This window comes from Mustela putorius, unplaced genomic scaffold, assembly GCF_011764305.1.
Source record: "Mustela putorius furo isolate JIRA1106 unplaced genomic scaffold, ASM1176430v1.1 tig00003871_pilon_pilon_pilon, whole genome shotgun sequence".
Taxonomy (NCBI): domain Eukaryota; kingdom Metazoa; phylum Chordata; class Mammalia; order Carnivora; family Mustelidae; genus Mustela; species Mustela putorius.
In genome coordinates this window covers 8,676,659-8,698,309 of record NW_025422023.1, presented here as the reverse complement: position 1 = coordinate 8,698,309, position 21,651 = coordinate 8,676,659, and the positions used below count along the sequence as shown (strand labels likewise).

Here is a 21,651-nt window from a genome sequence, read left to right as displayed (position 1 = left end):
GGGAAAAAGAATTTGACCAGCTGCCAGGCTTATATATCCACCTTTCCCTATGGGTTTTTGAAAAATATTAAAGTATTGAATATGAAGAATATCAGTTCTTAATAGGTTTTCACAGCTGTTTTATGCTTTTTTTTAAGAGACTATAATGTCTGCTAACTTCACCCAAGATTCTTTAATTGCAATTCAATCAGGATAAACTACAGAAAAGTGATAGTGTTATAAAATTGTTGGTGAAATGTCATTTCCAGTTATTATATTGCTCTTGCTTTCTAAATATACCTTTTAAAATTGAAATATGACCTTGCTAAACATTTATAGCTCGAAAATGGATTTCATATGAGGGTTCTGGTAAACCTATAAAGCTTAGACTTGTGAGCTGAAGAATGACCAGCAAAATTGGGGTTTATTTTACTGCCTATCATTCCTCTTGGTTTGTAACTACTAAGATAAACTACAACAGGCTTGTACTCTAATTCGAAACTAGATATCCCCTAATAATGAATATCCAGAATGCCGTGTAACAAGTGGCTGCTCTTAAAATGAAAGCCGTTTGTTCTCCAAGTCGTATCGTTCAGTATAAACTCGATACGTTGTTCTGTATCCAGATTTCTAAGTCTCAGTTTTATGGAGGCAGTAACAGAAATTTCCCCAAAGGCAAGACAACATAAAAGCTCGTCCTCAGAAGTGAAACACAGGGTCACCTCAACTGGTAATGACTAAAATATTTAGATCAAATAAGTAAGGAGGAGGAAAAGAAAAGATAAAAAGTAAACTAGGAGACGAAAAGAGAAGCAAGGAGTAGGAATTAAAGAAACACGAGGGAGGTGAAGAGTGAGACGAAGACTGGTAATGAAGAGGCTCCTCTGGAGGAAGGAGGGAAAGCTGGAGAGGGAGAGGAAGTCTGGATGGACGGGGAGGGAGGAAGGCAGGAGAGCAAACAGCAGGAGAGGAAGAGGGCCGCCCTCACAGGGCACAGAGCTGGGGAGGCAGTCAGGGACTTCAACAGCGCTTCTACTTTCTGAATTCCAAGCTTCCAAAGATTAGTATTTTGCTCTCTATCTTCTATTTTTCTTAGTTAGACCGATTCAAAGAACCACCTGCTTATGGACCTATGTGTGACATCCTGTGGTCAGACCCCCTGGAGGATTTTGGAAATGAGAAGACTCAGGAACATTTCACTCACAACACAGTCAGGGGGTGTTCGTACTTCTACAGGTGAGGAGGGACGGCTCGCCTTTGGGAGCATACTTGGTTCATCAGTGTTCTAAGTTATCAGTTCATGGGTGGTTTGATGTGTTCATGATGTTTATGTAACTTCTCTAAGAAACAAGGCTAAATGAAAGGTTCACTTTGCAAGCCTTGTTCAGGTGGGTTCATAGCACTTGCAAAAGGAAAAGATAAATAAAACATTTGTATAAATACACAGATATAATAACAAGGAATAATAGAAAAGGCATAAAAGAGGCCTTGGTATGAGTGGCGAGGCAGCTGAAGAAGAATTTAGTAGAAAATGTGTTGTTTCAAGAACTGAAGTAAAAAATCCAATGCCAGCCTTGATTTTTTTGTTCAATTATATAATCACTTAAAACATTTTTTATTTGTTTTTGTAACTTAAATCAGGAAAATAATTTTAAATCTGTTAATAAAATGATATTGAAGTTACTCTTAAATTTTCTTAAGTTTATTAGACTTCCTGGGTAAATTAAAATTAACATAGCAATCAGGACATAGGGACCATAGTAAATTTATTTTTAGCCCTTTGACAAACCACTTTGCAATATTGTGACAGTAATTTTTATACTTGCCAGTGTAGGGGAATCTGCCCATGGTCAGTGTTTCAGATGACTTCAGAAAGAAGTTGGCGACGTTGTTGGTTTTTTGCATCCTCATGATTTTCCTGATGTCCAGCCTCTGCTTTTGATTAGTCTCTGTTCCACTGGGTGTTCTTAGCATGAGACACACAGTTGATGTGACAGTGGCCAGAATAACAAGAGAAGGAGGCTGTGGAGGAATCGAGAATGTTAAACTCTATAAGACATAATCTTTAAAGAAAACAAAACAAAACTTATAAACCTAATGTGATATGCACTGAGGTCGATGCTTAATTCCAGCCCCTGCAGTGGAGTAGCTGGAAAGGCTGGAGCAGTTGGGGGTGGGAGGAGACTCTGATACAGACGCTTGTCTTCTGTCTGGAGAGCCAGCAGCCATCAGCATCTATATAACATTGATCAGAGTTGGTTCAGTGGTGGAACATTTTGTTCCATATCTTAAGTTTTCCTTATAGGGGGAAAAAGCTGCCTTTTATATATCTGTTGAAGTGATTGAAAAATTAGTTTGTGAACAGAAAGTCTTGTATACTGTCGAGCATCCTTCAAAGAATACTTTTTGTTATAAATATTAATAAAGCGGTTTGCTCTAAGCCTGTTCATCAGAAAGGTTACAAATCATTTCTGTGTTTTGGAAATTTGGGCTCCAGGTCAAATGAGTCTATTTTGGGTGGAAGGAAGAAGCATGGTAAAATCATTTCTGCAAAGCCTGAGGTTTCTTTTCGGTAGTTAATGTAGAAGTAGTCTTTTATTAAATATGCTAAAAGTTTTAAGGAACAGATAAATGTTGTGGACATATATCAAAGCGAAGTTTTCGATTTTTAAAATCTGGTGTTGCATCCCTCATGATACCGTGAGTGTTTAAATTACTTACTTGATACTACTGAGCTGTGCTTCAATACTATGAGAGCAAACAAAAGCCAAACCTCTTGACTTTGATGTTGAGGCACATTGCCCTGACCTTTCCTTTCGTTCATAGTATATGTAACATTCTTCTCTTAGTTTTCTGAGTCAGCTGTTGAAGGAAATAATATTCTAAATGAGGTTCTGCACAGAGCTTATATAAAGTTATGGTATTTTTCTTTTGTCAATATAGACAAAGATGTGTTTACATCAGAGATAAAGTCCATCAACTAGATAATTAGAAGATTATTCATGTTTTCACACTTTTGTTCTCAACAAAGTGGTTACTTAACTCCTCTCATTAGAGTTTCTTTAGTATCGCTGGCCATGACAAATGCTGAATATTTAAATCCATAGCCTATAGATGAATGGCAAAGGAGTCTGGATTTTGTTTTATCTAAGGAGAAGAAAAAGGACAGTTTCCTTCTCTTAGAGCTTTTTGATTCTTGTCTTTAGTTCGGTGGAGGGGTCAAGGTGTCTTCTGGTGGCTGCGCTTGATAGAGCTGACCTAGAGGCACAAGAGAGAGCGATCAGATTGGTCGAGAAACTCGGTGACAATGCACCTGTTTGAGTTGTCGGCAGTGATGTTGATTGGCAAATCCTGGTTCTATTTGATGCATTTATATAGAGTCTGCATACTTAATTTGCTATGCCACCCTAGCCTCATCTAACATGGTGTCTGGGCCATGATTTAAATAAAATGAAGTTCTGCAGAAAAGGGTATCTGTAAGAAGGCATGAACACCACCATGAGTTAGAGAAGAGAGCGTGACCGGGGAAGGAATCCTCTGCTCTGGCCCCAGTGCCACCGTCTTTGTAACCTAAGATCACAGTTTGCGAACTCACATGCCTATGACGTCCCGACAGGTACTTGAGATACTTGAAACAGGTCAAGTCTTACACTGTAAAAATTCGTGAGGCTCCTGACAAACTGAAGGTAGAAGTTTCATTTTCATGTAGACCAAACAAAGCTGTTGGCTGGATTTGGTGCTTGGGTTGGCAGTTTCTGTGTCTGCCTTGGGTGAATCACGTAAGCTTTGTGTTCTAGGTTTAGCTTACTTCAAAAGGAGTGAGTTACATCAGACCTTCTGAAGTTCCTCTAAACTCTGAGCCTTAAAGAACATCTTGACAGTCATTTTAAAAGCTTTTTTTGAAGCTGCAAATCGAGGCTCACTCAAATCACTGCCAGTCTCTTAATCACCCATCAGCCATGTGTCTGCTCATCACATGGAACCCGCCTTCCCTTCTGCAGCTGACACTCCTGCTAACCCCTTCTACCTGGAGATCCTCTGGTTCCTCCTCCTGCATCATGATTCTCCTCTAACTTGTCCAGCAGATCCCTGCCGCTTCTGCTTGGTCATCCTCCTGCATCCAACACTTTTTTTTCTTCATTTTCCCCTGGAGCCTCTTCTTCCCTTAGCTTCCCTGTAAACTGTATAGACTCTGTGGTTTGATTACCAGATCTAGCCCCTTCATCTGTTTATCTTTCCTGAGCTGGAGTTCTCTACTTCTAAGTGGCTGCTTGAAGTTTTGTCTTAGATGTCCCATGGTCACCTTAACCTCAACTCACCTTGCCTGAAAGGGCTATGGTTTACTTCCCCAGTGGGGATTCCCCTAATTTCACTATTTCTATTAATGGTTTCTATTAAGAGATATTTTCGCTTGTTCTTTTTGCATGGAAATCACTACCAATCAGTCATCATATCTTATTGACCCTAGGTGCTGCTATCACCAGCACCTAGATCACACTGCCTTCCCTTATTCCCACTCTGAGTTCAAGATTTTCATTTTTAGTTCATTGGAATCACATCTAAATTTCACAATGCCCTTCTCACTCCCTCCTCCAAGTCATATGGCTTCCTTAATGGATATCCTTTTTAGAATCCATTCACTCATTCAATTATTTAACAAACATTAGTTGAGCACCTATTATGTATGCCTTCTGTGAGGCTTTATAGATACTCAAGAGTCCTGCCTTTGAGGGTAAGTGCCTCTGAGTGGCAAAGACCCATACGCTATGACAAATAAAATTCAAGGTGAGAAATGCTATGAGAAATATGGAGATTATCACAGACACACACATACACAGCTATACAGAGTTGGGGGGCCGAACCCAAACAGGTGTGGATTAGAATTTAAGGCACAAGTCATGGTAGAAGTATTATTAGATCTGAGCTTTAAAGGATGAACGGAACACATCCAACCAGAGTCATCTGGGAAGGCTCTTTGCAGGCAGGGAAAGTGGTGTTCATGAAAATATGGTGGACGAGAACACATCTAGAAAAATGACGATCTGTCCCCTTTTAATTCTCATGCCCAGTTACGGTCGGCTGCCTCACTATACACTAGAGCTGAACATACATCTAACTAAGCCATTCTACTTGTATTTTTATATTCACCAGAAATGTGCATGTTTGTACCCAAAAGATTGCATATAGCAACCATATTCATAACAGCCAAGAAATGGAAACAGCCCAGATATCTATTTAATAGAATGAATAATAAATTGTATATCTACATACCCAAGTACAGCAAATGAGAAGGGGTTCACCAAAGCTGCACATAATGATACGGGTGAATGCCACAAGGATAGTGATGAGTGGAGGAAGCCTGATACTAGAGCTCATGTTGATAATAGCATTGAAATAAGAGTTTAACGTGACAGAAAGCTAATCTGTAGTATTCAAAGCCAGAGTGGCCATGACTCTTAGTGAGGAGGTGATGGTGACTCGAAGGAGCTATGGAGGGTGCTGGGGTTCAGGCCATGCACATTCTGTGATTTGATCTGAGTGTTAGTTACAAGGGGAAGATAGATCTATCCGTTGGTCCTCTTCTGGTTTGGGCAGATTTCTGTATAGATGTTATACTTCAACAAAACGTTTGCCTTAAATAAAAATTGCTCATTTGCTCCTGAGGCAGCCTGCGGTCAGGTGCAAGTGAGCACTTACACTCTGGCAGGAAGAGTTGGAGCCCTTCCAGGCTTGATACCTGGTGGGTAAAATGAAATTAGCTGGAGAGCCCTGGGGCAAAGGAAAAACAAAACAAAACAGAGGAAGCCCTGGGAACAGGTACGCCTGACAGCATCCTGGAGACACCGGGACACCCCAGGGCTTAGGACCTTAGCCCCCAGAAGCAGAGGAGGAGCTTGGCAGTCGGTCAGAGTCCTCTCTTACTGCTGGGCTGGGAGAAAGTAAGGACACCAAGGAGGCACGAGAGGCTTCCGCCCAGCCCCTCAGCAGGGGTTGTGAGCTGCCTGCCTGCCTATGCTTTGCTGAACCCCGTGAGGGAAAGAAACCTCTCCATCTCTCACCTGCTAGACTGCCCCGTTGAGACTACTCCCGCGATTGAGTGTAAGCTCTGATAAGCTGACAGATTGCTGCTAAGCATTTAGGATATGAAGACAAATACGATAATGTCCATCTCTTAAGGCATTCAGTATTGCTGGAGAGCAGATATATACACATAATTTACACTACAACATGATGAATGGTATCTTAGACAAATATGTTATGGGATCATGGTGAATGTAGCAGTTCTCCACACCTCAGAGTGAGGCAGGTTTGAGGGGAAGGGTTTATAGGGGATAACTTAGCCAAGGCTTGGTAGAAGAGTAGGCTTTGCCAGAAGAAAAAATACTCAGTAGAAATAAAGTCATAAAAGCTATGAGGAAAGCATTTTAATAATGCTGGTTGGCTATATCTTAAAGAGACAGAAACCTGGGAGGCTTAATTCAAGGTCTAACACATAGTTTCATATAGGAAGGAACTAAAATAAGAGAATAAACAGAATGAGTCTAATAATAATTTATTTTATCGAATGCCCAAACAGTTTCTCTCGCATTTCTCGTGTTTCTCGTTTCTACTTCTTTACCTTTGTTCATGCTCCGTCTGCATCCGTCCCTCTCCCGCTGTCATTCTAACTCCTTTCCTAGCTAGTATTCCCCATAGGTCATTGCCTTTGTGATCTAATATGAGTCACAACTAATAACTTTAACAGGGCTTAAAAAAAAAAAAATCCATGGATTAAATTTTAAGATCTAATTGGCTTTATTAAACAATTCATGACCTGGGCAGCGCTAAGGGGCTCTTAAGGGCTGGGCAAAATGAAGGTTTTTATAGGAAGGAGGGTGGGTTGAGGGGTTTTTAGCAAAAAAAAAAAAAAAAAAGAAGAAGAAAGAAAGTCTTGTTTCAGGCCAGTCCCGTTGCTTTGGGCGGGGGGAAGGAGGAAGGGGGGGGGTCTCACACAGATTACCTCATCTGCCTGTGGTGGAGGCAGAGGGCCCATGTGACAGATTACGTCACTGAAGCACATCAGAACATTCCTGATTGACCCGTTAAGATTTACTTTTCTGGGGAAAGTTGCAACTTCCATTAGGTTAGGTATAAAGCCCCAGGTGGTGATTTGGCCTAAGTGATGCCATTTTAGGCCTATAGGTTTCTTTTTCACAACAGCTACTAACTAGACTCTGGGGTTGCTGACTCACTTCTGTGCTGCGTTCTTTCTTCCACAACATGGTAGCAGAGAGAAAATTAGGAGTTGCTAAATGTCTACCACTCTCAGTCAGGCCCTAGACTAGGGAATTTACATATATTGCTAACTCATTTAATCTTTATCTCGAGTCTATGATATAACTGCTACCATCTGCATCTTTACCAGTGAGATAATTTGGGCTCAAAGAGGTTAAGCCATTTTCCAGAATTTACACAGGAAATTGGAATAAGAACCCAGATCTAAGGATTCTCACTATTCCATGGAAATTTCCACCTCCTTTTCTACTCAGAGGAAAGTATTCTCTAGTGCTTAAGGAGTAATCAAGTCCAAGAGGAGGGGGAAAAAAAAAAAACATTTTCAGAGAGTCTAGCTTTTTCCCCAAACACAGTTTTTTGTTTGTTTGTTTGTTTGTTTGTTTGCTTGTTTTTTGCATGCTGGTAAGTGAGTATGATAAAGTTAGAAGCTGGCCTTCACCGATCTTTGCATTAAGTCTTCTTTCAAGACATGTCCAGGACACTGGGTTAAACAAAATCATACTAGGTTTGCTTGACAAGGGTAGCCATGGATAGGTTTGTGAGTAGGACTGAGATCCAGCAAGCCCTGTGTTCAAAAGGAGGTCATGGGCCCATGCTTGGGCTTTCTTTCTCTTTCTTGTTGGTAGTCCTACTATCTCAGAAGCTTCACCTCATTAATGCAAAGAAACTGAAAAAAGAAAACAAAAGATCTAACAAGTGATAGAAATTTTTCAGAAAATCTCCTCAGACCAATGTACATTATTTGTTCTATAAAATCTCAATAAATGCTTTACTTTCCTACCTAGGTAATACATATTGTCAAGACAGAAACTACACCTTACACTTACCATACCACCCCTCCCTGTGCCTAATACAATCTTCTAACAAATAGAACAAGTTACCAGTCAGTCTTTGACAAATTATTGGGGAATAAATGATTTTCCAGCTTCCTCCGTGATATTAGGGGTTCTGAACCCTGCTTTCTCTATCATTCTACACATATCTTCTGTAGTGCTTTTTAGCTGGAATGCTTTTTTGTATATCATCATTTCCACTGAAAAGCATAAGAATCTTGTGAAGTTTGTTCTTTTGTTGCTTTATATTATCATAGACTTTAATGTATCCCAGGCAGGCAGTTGACCAATAATGGGAATCTAGATGATATTCAAGTGTTTTCTAAATTTATTTAGAAAAAAGTTTGTAATTCTTAGAGAGTTTGAGGATTTGATTATGTATGCCTTTAAATTTCTAAAGATTTTCATCAAAATGAGTTCCTTCCAAGTAATAATACAAGTGTTCCTCACTTAATGCTATTAACCTAGCATATTGCTGCAAGGTTAATTTTATTTTCTTCAGATTACCGTTAAAAATCAGATATATATTTCCATGAGGGAAACTTTAAACACATAAGGGTATCAAACTCAGCATGAAGAAAATATATTAAAATTATGCTTTCATAAATCTAGTATAGGTTCTAACAAAAGGAAAAAATAAATTTAAAAAGTGCTGCCAAGCCTTTTGCCCAAGGACAAAAAGTGACAAACCTAGACAAACAACCTCTGTCTTTCAGTGGTACAACAAGACAATAAACTATCTTTTTAAGGAAGTATTTCAAGGGCACGAGAAATCAATGGCTGAAAGAGATAGGGAAGGAACATTTACTGGGTGCCACGCTATGCTGTCATCCATTGGCTGGGCACTTTATAGCTAAGTATGTCCAAACGTGCTGTTTTTTAAAGACCAACCTGTGTCTCAGCAATTAAGCTTTTTTTTGTTGACACACTGATCTCAAAGATGATATACTCACCTTTTCCTAGGGTAAGAAGTCTTTGAAGACACATGTAGGTCAGCTCTTGGTCTAGGTACCGCTACGGACATATTTCCATGTCATAGGCTGGGCCATCTTCTCCAGTCTGTAGGTTACACTAATGTTTAACAGTTACATGGTGTATTTACTGGAGTGACCTGGGACAACTAGGAAGTAAAGGCCTGCTGAAGGTTTTTTTTTCTCTCCTTAGCAGATTGATAGAATATTCTAGAACACATATACATATGCATATGCATACAAATGCACATAAATGTGTGCAAAGGCACAAAGACTATTTTTTGTTTCAAATTCAGTTTTGCAAAGAACTGAATCCTTTTTATAATCAACATCTCTAATATGGTGTGCCATATTAATGTTTTTTTTTTTCCTTTTGATCAGGGAATTCTTACAAAATTTGTAACATAGAAACTATTTTCTTTTAAAGGTTTTATTTATTTGACAGAGATAGTAAGAGAGAGAGCAGGAATGAAGAGGAGAGAGAGAAGCAGGCTCCCCACAGAACAGGGAGCCCCATGTGGGGCTTGATCCCAGGACCCTGAGATCATGACCCAGGCTGAAGGCAGATGCTTAACCAACTGAGCCACCCAAGCGCCCCTAGAAACTATTTTCATCTTCTCTTTTATAATAAATAATTTGAGTGACATACACTATTTAGTATTTCTTCAAAATATTATTTTGATATTTGATATTGATAATTATATTGCTGAATTATTTCTCATAGTGCATGTAGTTTAGATTCTAGTGAGCTTCTGCAGTTTGTTTATATTAAAATGAGCATTAGTTTGCTGTCCCTTTATTTGAAACACCTAAACTGTATTCATTTTTATGACATACATTTATCTCATGAAAAATTTGTAGAGCAGAGACAATGTGATTGCCCAGGGTTCCACAAGTTCAGTTTATAATTTGAATTTCATTTTGAATACTGTTCTCCTCTTTGGTTTTGAGACTCCTTAACAGACAAAATCATCTTGATTATATATTTAATATTTTTATTAAGTCAAGGTAAAGGAGCAGTCTTAAGATACAGTTCTGTTGATCATATTTAAAGTACACAGTTTAAAACCTGTGAATTCAATAATTCACAGGTTTTAACAGAATCTAAAATTTAAACAGAATCTAAAATTCTGTTTAGATTTTGAGTGATATATCGGTTACTTTATTCTCGCCCACTCCCTAACTCAGTCCACTTGGTAGAGCACTCAGGCACGCACAGGCATCCAAATACAAATAGTGCTCTCTTGGAGAAAATCGAGATGGAGGTTTATATTTTCAATTCCATTCTCATGTTATATTGATGCTTCTGTTCACTTGTGCTTAAATGTAGACTTGATAATATTGATGTTTCCTGTGAGTGGACATTCCTCTAGTGTTGTTATATAATGGCCTGCGTTCTCTGTCCAATTCACGCATCTCCAGCCCTTTCTGATTATGTAAAGAGTAGAGCTGCAGGTGCTCTGTGCCACAGGGGAAAAGACCTGTCCTGAGAGCCGAGAGGCTTGTTTCATGAATGATGTACGTTTGATTATGTCTGATCGAATCACATAGGTCAGGATGTTACAGACAAATGTGCTACTCTTGACAACTTCATAACAGATGCTTCTTTCTCTTTTCTTTTTGTCTCTGGCAGTTACCCGGCTGTATGTGAATTCTTACAGCACAATAATTTGTTATCTATACTTCGAGCCCATGAAGCCCAAGATGCAGGGTGAGCAGTTTTGTGGGTTTATGGAAACCGTGCATTGCCCCGGGTCACAGCTTCCTTGCTTCGTTCGGGCTATGGAGGATTCCTTGTGCTAGGCTCTCTCCCTGAAGAAATCAGTTCCTAAAATTGTCTTCTGATGACACAGATATGGCAGGGTCCTGGAGAATGAGTGGTCACAAATGTGTGGTAAAGTCCCCTTGAAAGTGCCTTTATGTTTAGCTTGAACAGGTAAGATTTTCAGCCGGCTTTCTTAACTTCTGTGGGTCCGTGTGCTCTCTTTCCTCTCCTGCTCTTCCCACTGTCCAGTAAGTGAGTACATTACCAGCAGCTTTTCAGTCTCGGTTGGTGATGTGAGTGAGAACTACACATAAATATTTAACAGCTACCGCACGGTGGACTCTTGTTGAAAGAATATCACTCCTGACCCCTGTGAAGTTTTAAAGGACAAAAGCAGAGGCATTTAAATGAGGGAGAAAATTCTATATTCTAACAAATGCACAAGAGGATTTTGTAATACACGGTAAATTTTAAAATTTAGGGTCCAGGGTTACTCTAATATTTACTATAATTGGTAGGCCGATTGTAAGGGCTTAGAAAACTAAGAAACATCCTATGTTCCGTTTGATAGTGCATTAAATCTGCATTAAGTAGGAAAAGGCGTAATGAGTTCTAGGATTTGAAGTCCACTGCCGTTCTCAGGAGGCTCTGAAAGGTATTGTTTGCCTTCAGATGCTTAAACTCGTTCCTCCATATTCTGAGTTTTCTGAAAGGGAGGAACACTTCATATTGCATAACCTGTGTGCTGAAATTAGGAATAGCGATGACCACATTCTGAAGTTAGCCCATATCTGATGATCCTAAGTCAAGGCCCAGCTTATGTTTCTTTTAAAATTAGCTTATTTCAAGCAATAATCAACAGGTATGAACTGATCCAATTCTGTGTACTCAGTGTGTTGTAGCTGAGCTTTGATATAACCTGTCAATAAGCCAACAAGCCAGGTCCTCAAATAATTTTTTTTTCTTTTTTTTCCCCCCAACTTCCAAGGCAGTGGTTTCACCATGCTATTTTGACTAACTGTCCCAACTGAACATTAAGCAGCTTTCTGTTAATCCCACTACAGACTTGTAATCATCTGCTTATTGGAAAATACTTTAAGTTCATCAGTTAAAATCAATTAGCATATTTGTTTGAAAGGAGCATTTAATTGATTGAACTGAGATTATGTCATCTAGTTTCTTTGTTTTCATTTGTTGTCAAGTAAGCCTACATAGCTAATCACCGTTTGTAATTCCAAGATACTAATATTGGGGGCGTTAATTATCTTTTACATTCTGATTTTTTTTCCACCAGCAGAGTTTAGTCCGATAAGCAAAATAAATACTTCTAGAATAGTTCAAAAGATTCTTGAGCGTATATTTTCTCCTAGGGAAAGTAGTATTGGCATATTTGTGAAATTATAAATCTTAAGGTGGCTATTTATCTACCTAAAGGCAGATATTTGAGGTATTTTAAAACCCAACTAAAGTTGGTATGGTTAGTTAGCCAGAAATAACATGACCCAGAATACCCAAGAAATGATAAAATTTTGTTTTGCACTTTATAGGAAATTTTCTAAACTAATATTCCTAAAATCTGTTACATAGAAGTCATGAGATATATTTTCACCTTAATGGAAAAGAGCCAGAGTTTCCTGTATTTTTTGATTATTTGAGGACTAGAGTCCTATTTTTATCTAAGTAGAAGAAAAGTAACTGGCTTATTGGTTTATTTCCAAAGATCTCACAGATGTTCTGTTTCATTACTGATTGATTAAATATTACCCTGCTCAGACAGTAATCTTCAACCTGCAGATGCCAGAAGAGATTGGTAATAAGTATAGTTCTAAAATAGAAACACTTTGAACATGTAAAACCCATAGATTTAACTGCACACCTTTTGTAAAGCAAATTGCTTAGTCAAGACCATAACAGAATATTATAAATATTGTAAATAAATTGAATAATCAGCCCAGTTATTAGTGTGAAAGATTTATATATTGCTCTGCTTATTCAGTCTTATGTCAAAAATATTGGTACACTTCTAAAAAACGTGGTACGTACAAGGATATCTTCATACAAAAAGGGACCTTCTTGTTCTCCATTGCACATGTGGATATGAATTATGATTTTGCCTTGAATTCCACCGTTCCCAGGCCTGTTAAACTTAGGAAAGACCTCTTTGGATATTATCCACCTGATTGTATGTTTTCATGGTTGACCTTGGGAGGAATCCTGTCTGTGTGTAACAGACTTTAGAGAGAAAATTTTGTTTAATGTTAAGTAATTGAGTTGTCTCGGAGTGATAAAACATAACTTGAATATTTTATTTTGAATCTGTAATTTGATACCATCTTCCCCCCCATAATATCCGGTTGTAACTCGTCTTTATTGTGTTTAGGTATCGCATGTACAGGAAAAGCCAAACGACAGGCTTCCCTTCTCTAATTACAATTTTCTCAGCACCAAATTACCTAGATGTATACAATAACAAAGGTAAGTGGTTTTAGATCCCTCTTGCAGTTTTGCGTACCCTGTCTTGCAATGTTTCATTTGGGTTTGGTTTGAATGGTTGAATGGCTTGGTTTGAAGGATTTTTAGTCATTCTTTTTATTTCCTGGCTTTTTCACATATTGCTGGATGCAAATTTTGTGATTGTCTTCAGAGTTACAGATTCAGTTGATCAGATGTGGAGCCCAGGCACTGTTATTGTTTAACTATTCTGCAGGAGATTCTAATGTATGGCAGGATCTACACTGAACTGCTCTGGTAGATAGAAGTTTTAAAAGAAATAATAATTGAAAGTAATCCAAAATCCAAAATCCTTAAAAAGGATGTGGCTTTCAATGAGAACAAGGTGATTGTGTATTTTAGGGCTTAGGAGACATGAGCAAAAGCTTTTGCTTCAAATTCAAGTTTAAATTGCATTTATTCAGTACCTACTGTGAGCCAGAGCATGTTCATTTATTTTTTTAAAAAATTGAATTAAACTTCAAAATAAATATCCTTAGCCCCCACCCCTTTTAGTATGCAGAATGGGTCTCTGTGGATAATTGCTTTGCCCCAGGTCACTCAGTTAGGTAGTAAAGAACTAAAATCAAACCCACGCCTTCTGGTTTAGCATCCTGTCCTTCCTTTATGAAACTCCATACTTGTGTGCCTAAAAAAGACCAGGAAACAAGAGGGCATTGTTTACTGACTCTAGAAAAGAGTGGAGGAGCAAGGGACACATTATCTTCTTTTATCAAGGTAATTTCTATATTCAGATGACACGGAGTGTTACAGGTGTGACGGAAAGGGGGATAAAATGTGAAAAAGCCATGAACTCTGGTTGGCATTGGTCTAGATAACATTCCTGCAGCATATCTGAGGGTGAGGGTGGCTTGCTGAGATCCTTGCCTCCCCGCCCCAACACCTCCCCAACACATCTGCGTTGTCCTATAGATACCTCACATGGCTGTCCCCACCCCATAGGCCAGAGAGACACACCTGCTGGGTGGGGTGGGATGGTCACACCACACAGTCTCTTACACCGCCATTTTGACTGTGTGGGCCCTCCTCTGTGGCCTTGGAGTGAAGTCACTATCAGAAGGCACTGTGACATTTCTGTCACAGCGATGGATGGCAGGAAGCAAGGGAGAGTTGTCCCCTGTTTCCTAGTTGCCTGATTTCTAGAAGAGGAGCTGTCTTTAGTACTCTGTGGCAAGAAGCATGTAAAGTAAAACAAACTGTGTTCTTGGTGTGCCCAGGGCTTATAAGCCAGTTGATGAATTAACACCTTTGGGTGATTTAATATAAATATAAGACACAGTGTCATTAAGTGAAGGTAAGAGAGTTAGCTTAGCTTAACCAACACTGAGTCGGTTGGACAAGGAATCATTTTTCTAGAGTGGTCAGGGAAGGCCTTGTTTAAGGTAAAACATGATCTGGACATTAAAGAATGGTGACTGTTTGATTAGAAAAAGAAAAATAGAATAAAATAAAGTCAACACCAGTGTTTCTGAATTAATTTTTTTTCTTTTTTTCTTTTTTTTTTTGCCAAACAAAATCTCAATCTTGAACCCTTTTGTATAAAAGCAGTAAGATTGAATTCCCTTGGATTGGATGTGGGTTTTCATTCCAGAGAATTCCCCAGTGGTACCTGGAAGGCATGCAGGAACCCAGCCGGTCATCTTGCCTGTCCCATCATGATCCTACTATTCCCCAAAAGTATATACAGTCTGAACACTTATTTTCCTATTTCTTTATGGCATGAAAACAATTTTTTTTCTATTTCACCTAGTGAAAGGAGCACCCAAAAAAGTAATTTTCTTGACAGAGACCAATTACTAAGTAGCATGGACTATACATACAATTTTTTTTTAATGATTGAAAAAAAGTCAAAACAGTAAGAAAATAAAAAAGAAGAAGAAGAAGAAGATTGGGATTTCACTCCATAAAACAGACTTAAGTTTTTCCTCTCATTATAAGGCTGGGTAACGGTTTTGCTTGAGACCAATGGCGATTTCTCCCACAGGGTATGCATTGCTTTTTTGTCTATGGTTCTGATTTAACAAGGCACGAACTTAAAAAAAAAAAAAAAAAAAAAAAAAACAACAATAGACATGAGTGGATTGCAATCTTGGAGCCTTTGTAGTTCTCTTTCTGCGTTCTCTTGTGTTTAGGGTAGATCACAATCTCTCTGAAAGGGGAGAGAAGCATTTCATTTTGGGAACCTTTTCATAAAAGAAAAAATTCTCCTGAGAGAAAAAGATAAACTGATAGGAAGAAGAAATATATATTCTTCAGTTTGAGCATAATTTCAAAAGACTTTTGTGTAAAGTCTCTGAAGCACTTTAAAGCTATTATACTAACAGTGTGTACAGTATGTGGGAGTGGGAGTCAGTTATTCACGGCTGAAGTGAGGCTATTACTGTATTTGAATAAAATAAATGTTAACGAGAATTGTAAAAGGCAGTGCCAGAAAGCTGGGTTGCAAACTCCTTCAAAATATCATCAATGGAAAGAGAGCAGTGAAGAATCTCTAAGTTAACCGTCTGATTCTTAGAAACAGATGACCATATAAGGCTCTGGAGTTGTGTATAACCCAAGAATTAAAATATGATGCGATTTTTAAGCACCTGCAAATTAAGGCAGCAGCAAGAGCTCTTCAGCTACATGAGACAGTGAGAAAAATGGGTGTATTCTGCCATCTTAAAACGAATCCTAGGTGTGTGATCAGCTTCGTGTTTCAATGTCTGTAGGTTGTGATTAGTAGTTCATACTTGCCTTGCAATGAAAAGAGGCTTTCTAAAAGTAATGAGGACTGTGAGTGGCCCTTCCTTACTGTAGCCTACACTGATTCACCCCTCCTCCGGCCTCTGTCTCCTCACTCTGAGGACTCCTGCATCCTGTCTGGGCAGAAGATGAAGCGAGCTTGCCATCACAGCTCTGCAAGGAAACGCCAGCTCATTTACATGTATTGACACGCAGTGACATCTCTGCAAAAGGAGAAAAAAAAAATTTCTTCTGTGAATAATAGATGAAATTACCTTGCAACAAAATGCTGTGCGGTATTAAGATATTATCATCTTTGAATATTTTATGTTGCTATCATTATGCCACCTGTCAGTGGCTTCAGGGAAACTGACAGAAAAACACCCCGTTCTCCTCAGCCTCTTACTTATAGTTTCACTTTGTGACTCGATCTACCTTTATAAACCATCTCACTGCTTCTTCCTGGGTGAACCCTTCGCTTTTAGAGAACTGCATTATTCCACTCATGGCCCTGTACAAATTGTTCCCTTTCACCACGTCTTTGCCCACATAACTTTTTTTCTATCTTGAATACTTGTCTCCCTCTTCTCTGCCCATCTAAATGGCCTGTTCTCAGACTCCAGTCAGTTTCTAAAGACTTCTCTCTCTCTCTTTTGTATTATTTCTGTATTTATTTTATTAACATATAAAATATTATTTGTTTCGGGGGTACAAGGTCTGTGAATCATCAGTCTGACACAATTGCTAAAGACTTCTATTGGTAGGCCTTCCCTGAGTTCCCGAAATACCAATCACTTGCCGTTGTATTTATCAATTAATTTTTTTTTTCTTGTTAGCTCTTCCTGTAGTTAGCATTGCTCTATCTTCCCAATGGATTATAATTAGTTTGAAGTGGGGGCTTTTTGGAGCATGTGATAAAGCCAGGTAGCATGCATTATACATGGTAGGCCATCAACACATTCATTGATTGAAGCATTTTCTTTCTGGAAATTAAATAGCAAGACAGTGCACCAAAGGGCCCTCCCAGACCCACAGAGCTCTACCTCGCTTTAAGTTACTGTTGTACCCGGTTATGATACGGAATTAAACATTTGCAGAGCACATAACCCCTTTGAATTGTTTTCCTCCTTTGAATCTGTAGCCCTAAGGGTAAAACAATTTTTATAATTACCCAAACCCACTGAACAGAAGAAAACTACAAGAATGACACATGCACACTGCTTCTGCTAATAATAGTAATAGTAATAATGAGAACAACAACAACAATAATAATAATATGCCAGAGCGCCTGGGTGGCTCACTCAGCTAAGCATCTGCCTTTGGCTCAGGTCGTGATCCCAGGGCCCTGAGATTGAGCCCCACATCAGGCTCCCTGCTTAGCGGGGAGTCTGCTTCTCCCTCTGCTGCTCCCCCTGCTTATGCTCTCTGTCTGTCAAATAAATAACATCTTCAAAAATAATAATATGCCACCTGTAAAAATGACTTCAATCTCATCCACTCACCACTGCAACAAACCATTACTGAGAGCTTAAGTATAGTAAGCACTGTGCTAGGTGCTGCACTAGATTGGCATCTTCCTTCACCCTACTTGGTTTTTTAACTTGGTGGTGAAATAGATGTTAAATAAGGAATTCCATCAATAATGATTCAGACGTACTTGGAAAATACTACAAAGAAAGAAGTGGTATTAAGTGAGAGTGGAAACTAGTCCGTGGAGACCAAATGATAATAATAATAAGCTTAACTGAGGAAGTGACGTGAAAGCAATCTTAAGAGTAAAATCTTTCCATATCGAGAAATAAGAGGCAAATGTGAACTCTGCTTTAGTTTGGCCAAAAATTATAACGAACTTCTGGAAAAATGTGTTTTAAACCTTGATCTCTCTAGCGATATACCTGTGCTTCAGAGTAATCTAGAGGAAATAACACAAGGTTGCCAGTTCCCTGTAGTTTAGATGAGTTTTCATATGAGTGTGGGGGGGGCGATGATGGGTGGATGGATATACAATATGGATATAGAGAAATACAAATATACATACCAGGGGTATACACTCAGTTCCAGGAAGAGCTACTGATAGTAAAACTAAGTAATTAAATAAAATTTATTAAATGAAATGTATTTTGGATTTGAGAAGAAAAACCTAAATGGCAACCCCACTTAGTAATTAAGACCAAAGATTAAAAATGAAGGGGAAGAAAATTAATTCAGTATTAAAGTAGGTTAAGGAAGAGAGATTTGCAAAATTGGGTTTCAAGGATAAGACAAGAAAAGCATCGTATGTTAAAATCCTAACATGAAAAGGCTACCCTTTTTCATGGGAAAAAAAAAAATGTGTTATGATGGTTTGGACTTTTAAACTAGGAAAATTGATAGAATTACTTTAAAAAGCATATTAACCCTACCAAAACTTGACACAGTCAACATCCTCAAATACTTTCCTTCAAATAGTAGTCATGATCTTCAGAAGTACCATTTATAAATAAAGAGAAAATTTATGGCTTGGCACACTGTCATAAAGGGAGGATTGAATTCCTCCTGTAAGAAACCAAGGGAAGAATCTTTTTTTTTTTTTAATTTTTTTATTTATTTGACAGACAGAGATCACAAGTAGGCAGAGAGGCAGGCAGAGAGAAAGGGGGAAAGCAGGCTCCCCACTGAGCAGAGAGCCCGATGCGGGCCTGATCCCAGGACTCTGGGATCACGACCTGAGCTGAAGGCAGAGGCTTTAACCCACTGAGCCACCCAGGTGCCCCCAAGGGAAGAATCTTATTGGCAGTCATGATGTGGACACACAGGAGCAAACGCAATGTGTCTGAAGTCAGCTCACCTTGGTCCCCTGCTGTCTAGTGTGAGCACTCAAACCTCAGCGACAACATCAATGCCGTGGGCTGCCAGCTTTGAGAACCTCATTTCTTTCTTTGTTTTTTCTTTTCTTTTTTTTAAGATTTTATTTATTTGACACAGAGAGAGAGCACAAGCAGGGGGGGCGGCATAGCAGGGAGCCCCTTATAGGACTCAATCCTAGGATCCTGGGATCCCAGGCTCATGACCTAAGCTGTCCAGGTGCCCGGAGAACCTCATTTCTTATCCTAGCATAGTTCTTTCATACCAATACCTTGTTTCAGCTTTTAGGAATTGTGTTCACAAACTTAGTGGTATGTGGCACCTGCCTGGTTCAGGAGCCAAACGCAAAACCAACTAGATCCTTATCCTGGGCAAAAAAAGGGAGATGGTTGGGGGCAGGGGAGGGGCGCTGTCTCTGGAAAGGAGTAGAATTCATGCCCAGGCAACCCTAAGTTAGAATCGTAGTGTCTTCCTCTATAACATGCCAAAATCTTACTTCCCTACAAAACTGAGCACATTTTATAAGTAGGAAACCATTTCTGTAGAACCTGAGAACCTGAGAACCTCTTATCTATGGGAATAAGCTTTAGCTTGACATCAACATTTTTAAAGCATGTTTTAGACCTTTACAACCACAGGCATAAATATGATCATTAGTGCTTTACAAGGTAGGTAAAATTAATCCAGAGATTTTATCCAATGGCCACAATTTTCACAGCTTTTACTTTTCTCCTGCCACCATATCAAATCTAAAGATCCTCTTAATTGGTCCTGAGCAACTGTTTGCCAAGATCACTTTTCTCAATATACGAAATATAAGTATATATACATGGTAGCATTTTGTTATTCAATATTTGCTAGCAAGTTGTAGACTATGTGTTTTTCTTGTTGTTACCAATGCAAAACAATAAGTAAGAGAAGTCCCATTGAAAAATAGTAATTCCTTCCTTTATTTAGTAAGCATTTTTATTCTAAAAAAAAGTTTATTCCTTACCCAAATGAGTATTGTTTTACACACATTGGAAAAATAATTTCTTTATAATGATTATTAAATCTAGGACAGTCTGTGGACAAATGATATGGAATCTACACCCTCACAGAGGAGCAACGTGGAAAACATTAAGAAAACTCTTAGCATTAGCTTTTTGTATTATCAGTATGAGGTAGTAGAAAAGAAATCTATGTAGACATTTAAGGCTGAAGAGAACTTTCAGTTGGGAAGTTTTGATTGGTTGTCAGAGAAATCGCCCCTCTGAGATGAATGGAGTGAGGGGCAGAAAACCCTTTCGTATATGAAATTAATCTAACTGTGATTATAATTTCTTATACTATTATCATTATCGTTGTCACCTTGACTGCTACAGCTTGGTATATTTTCGTTAAAGTCTTAGGCTGGTAATAATATATTTAGTAAATGTAAATATTTCCCTCCAGTTGGGATAGCATGTGCACAAATGTTACTTACTTTATTCATGCAACTTGCATATAATAATAATAATAATAATGTAATAATAGAACATTTACTTTGTGCCAGACACTGCTCTAATTTTCCGTGTGTAAATGCATTTAATCTTTCAACACTCCATGAATTACATTCTAATCATGATTTTACTGATGAAAATCTAGGGCGCAGAGAGGTTACACACTTTCGCCAAGGTTCACACAACCTGCAAAAGGATTGAAATTGAAACTTGGCAGCCTGACGCCAGGGCTCGCAAGTTAACCTCTGTCTGTGTTCTTTTAGGTCAGCTTTGTTATCTGCAAGTTTTCGGGGCAGTGTTTGTCCCAATCTCCTGTTCAACTCATGGCTCCATTATGTTGAGGTGACTAACTGTTCTTCAATAAGAAAAGAACAGCTTTTGAAATGAAGTCATTTGTTATCCCTTTAAAATTATATGAATGATATACATTCAAATATATACATTACTAAAAGAATGGGGTATCTCTTATGTTCTTCTCAAATAAATGATTTCTCTCTTTAAAAAGTGTCCCTTAGGTACTTAGACTCTTGCTTTTGTTCATTTAGCTCCATTGCGAAAGTGTCATTGCTGGAGGTCACTTTCTAATTAGATATTTTTGTCCAGTTGTCCACTTGCTTACACTGAAGCATTAATAGGACAGGATAAAACAGAAAACCCATCAAGATTTAATATTTAAGAATTACCCTGAGTATATGTTTTAATTGAATGCATCCTCAGTATCATTGCAATGACAAATAAACTTCTTGGTTGCGTAGCCATCATTGCTACATAATCACCGATTTTGGCAGTGAAGCAATTGTGGAACTTCCCTAAGTAAGTAGTAACTCAGTGAGTGAGGTAATCCCTGCTTCTCAGAGTGTCGCCTATAGAATTAGAGGATTGAGCTCTCGAAGTTATACAAGACCTTAAACAAAGATGAAGACAGGATCTGGATCAATGCTAAATCCTCCCTGCAGGTTCATTGGCAAGTCCTGCTGCCAGTTGAAGGGGATCAGCTGGGGGATGTGTCCTGAGGTGTTGCATTCCGTCTTCTGACAGATGGTTAGAAGATTCTTAGACTGAACTGAAACCTATTTCTCTAGAAATCGAATTCTCTGTAAAGCATTTAATAGGAGGAAAAACAGGGACAATCTACATAATGCTAAAGACCCAAATCATGGGCGTATCACTTGCTCTTCGTTGTCTGGAAGTTCTAGATCTGCAAGAAACTTGACCTGCCAATGTCAAAAAGTCTGCAGCGATCTTACTTTCCACAGAAAATATCAAAG

The 21,651-nt window shown here is 38.6% G+C and overlaps 1 protein-coding gene across 9 annotated transcripts in view; it reads left to right on the top strand.

The window, feature by feature from the left end:
- The window catches only part of PPP3CA (protein phosphatase 3 catalytic subunit alpha), a 317,085-nt gene that overhangs the window by 247,942 nt on the left and 47,492 nt on the right, over positions 1–21,651 (top strand). For all 9 annotated transcript variants that reach the window (XM_004748169.3, XM_004748167.3, XM_004748171.3 and 6 more), the window contains 3 exons: positions 1,076–1,215; positions 10,692–10,769; positions 13,204–13,298. In XM_004748169.3, the coding sequence (XP_004748226.1) occupies positions 1,076–1,215; positions 10,692–10,769; positions 13,204–13,298 (313 nt within the window). The remainder of the gene's footprint in view (positions 1–1,075; positions 1,216–10,691; positions 10,770–13,203; positions 13,299–21,651) is intronic.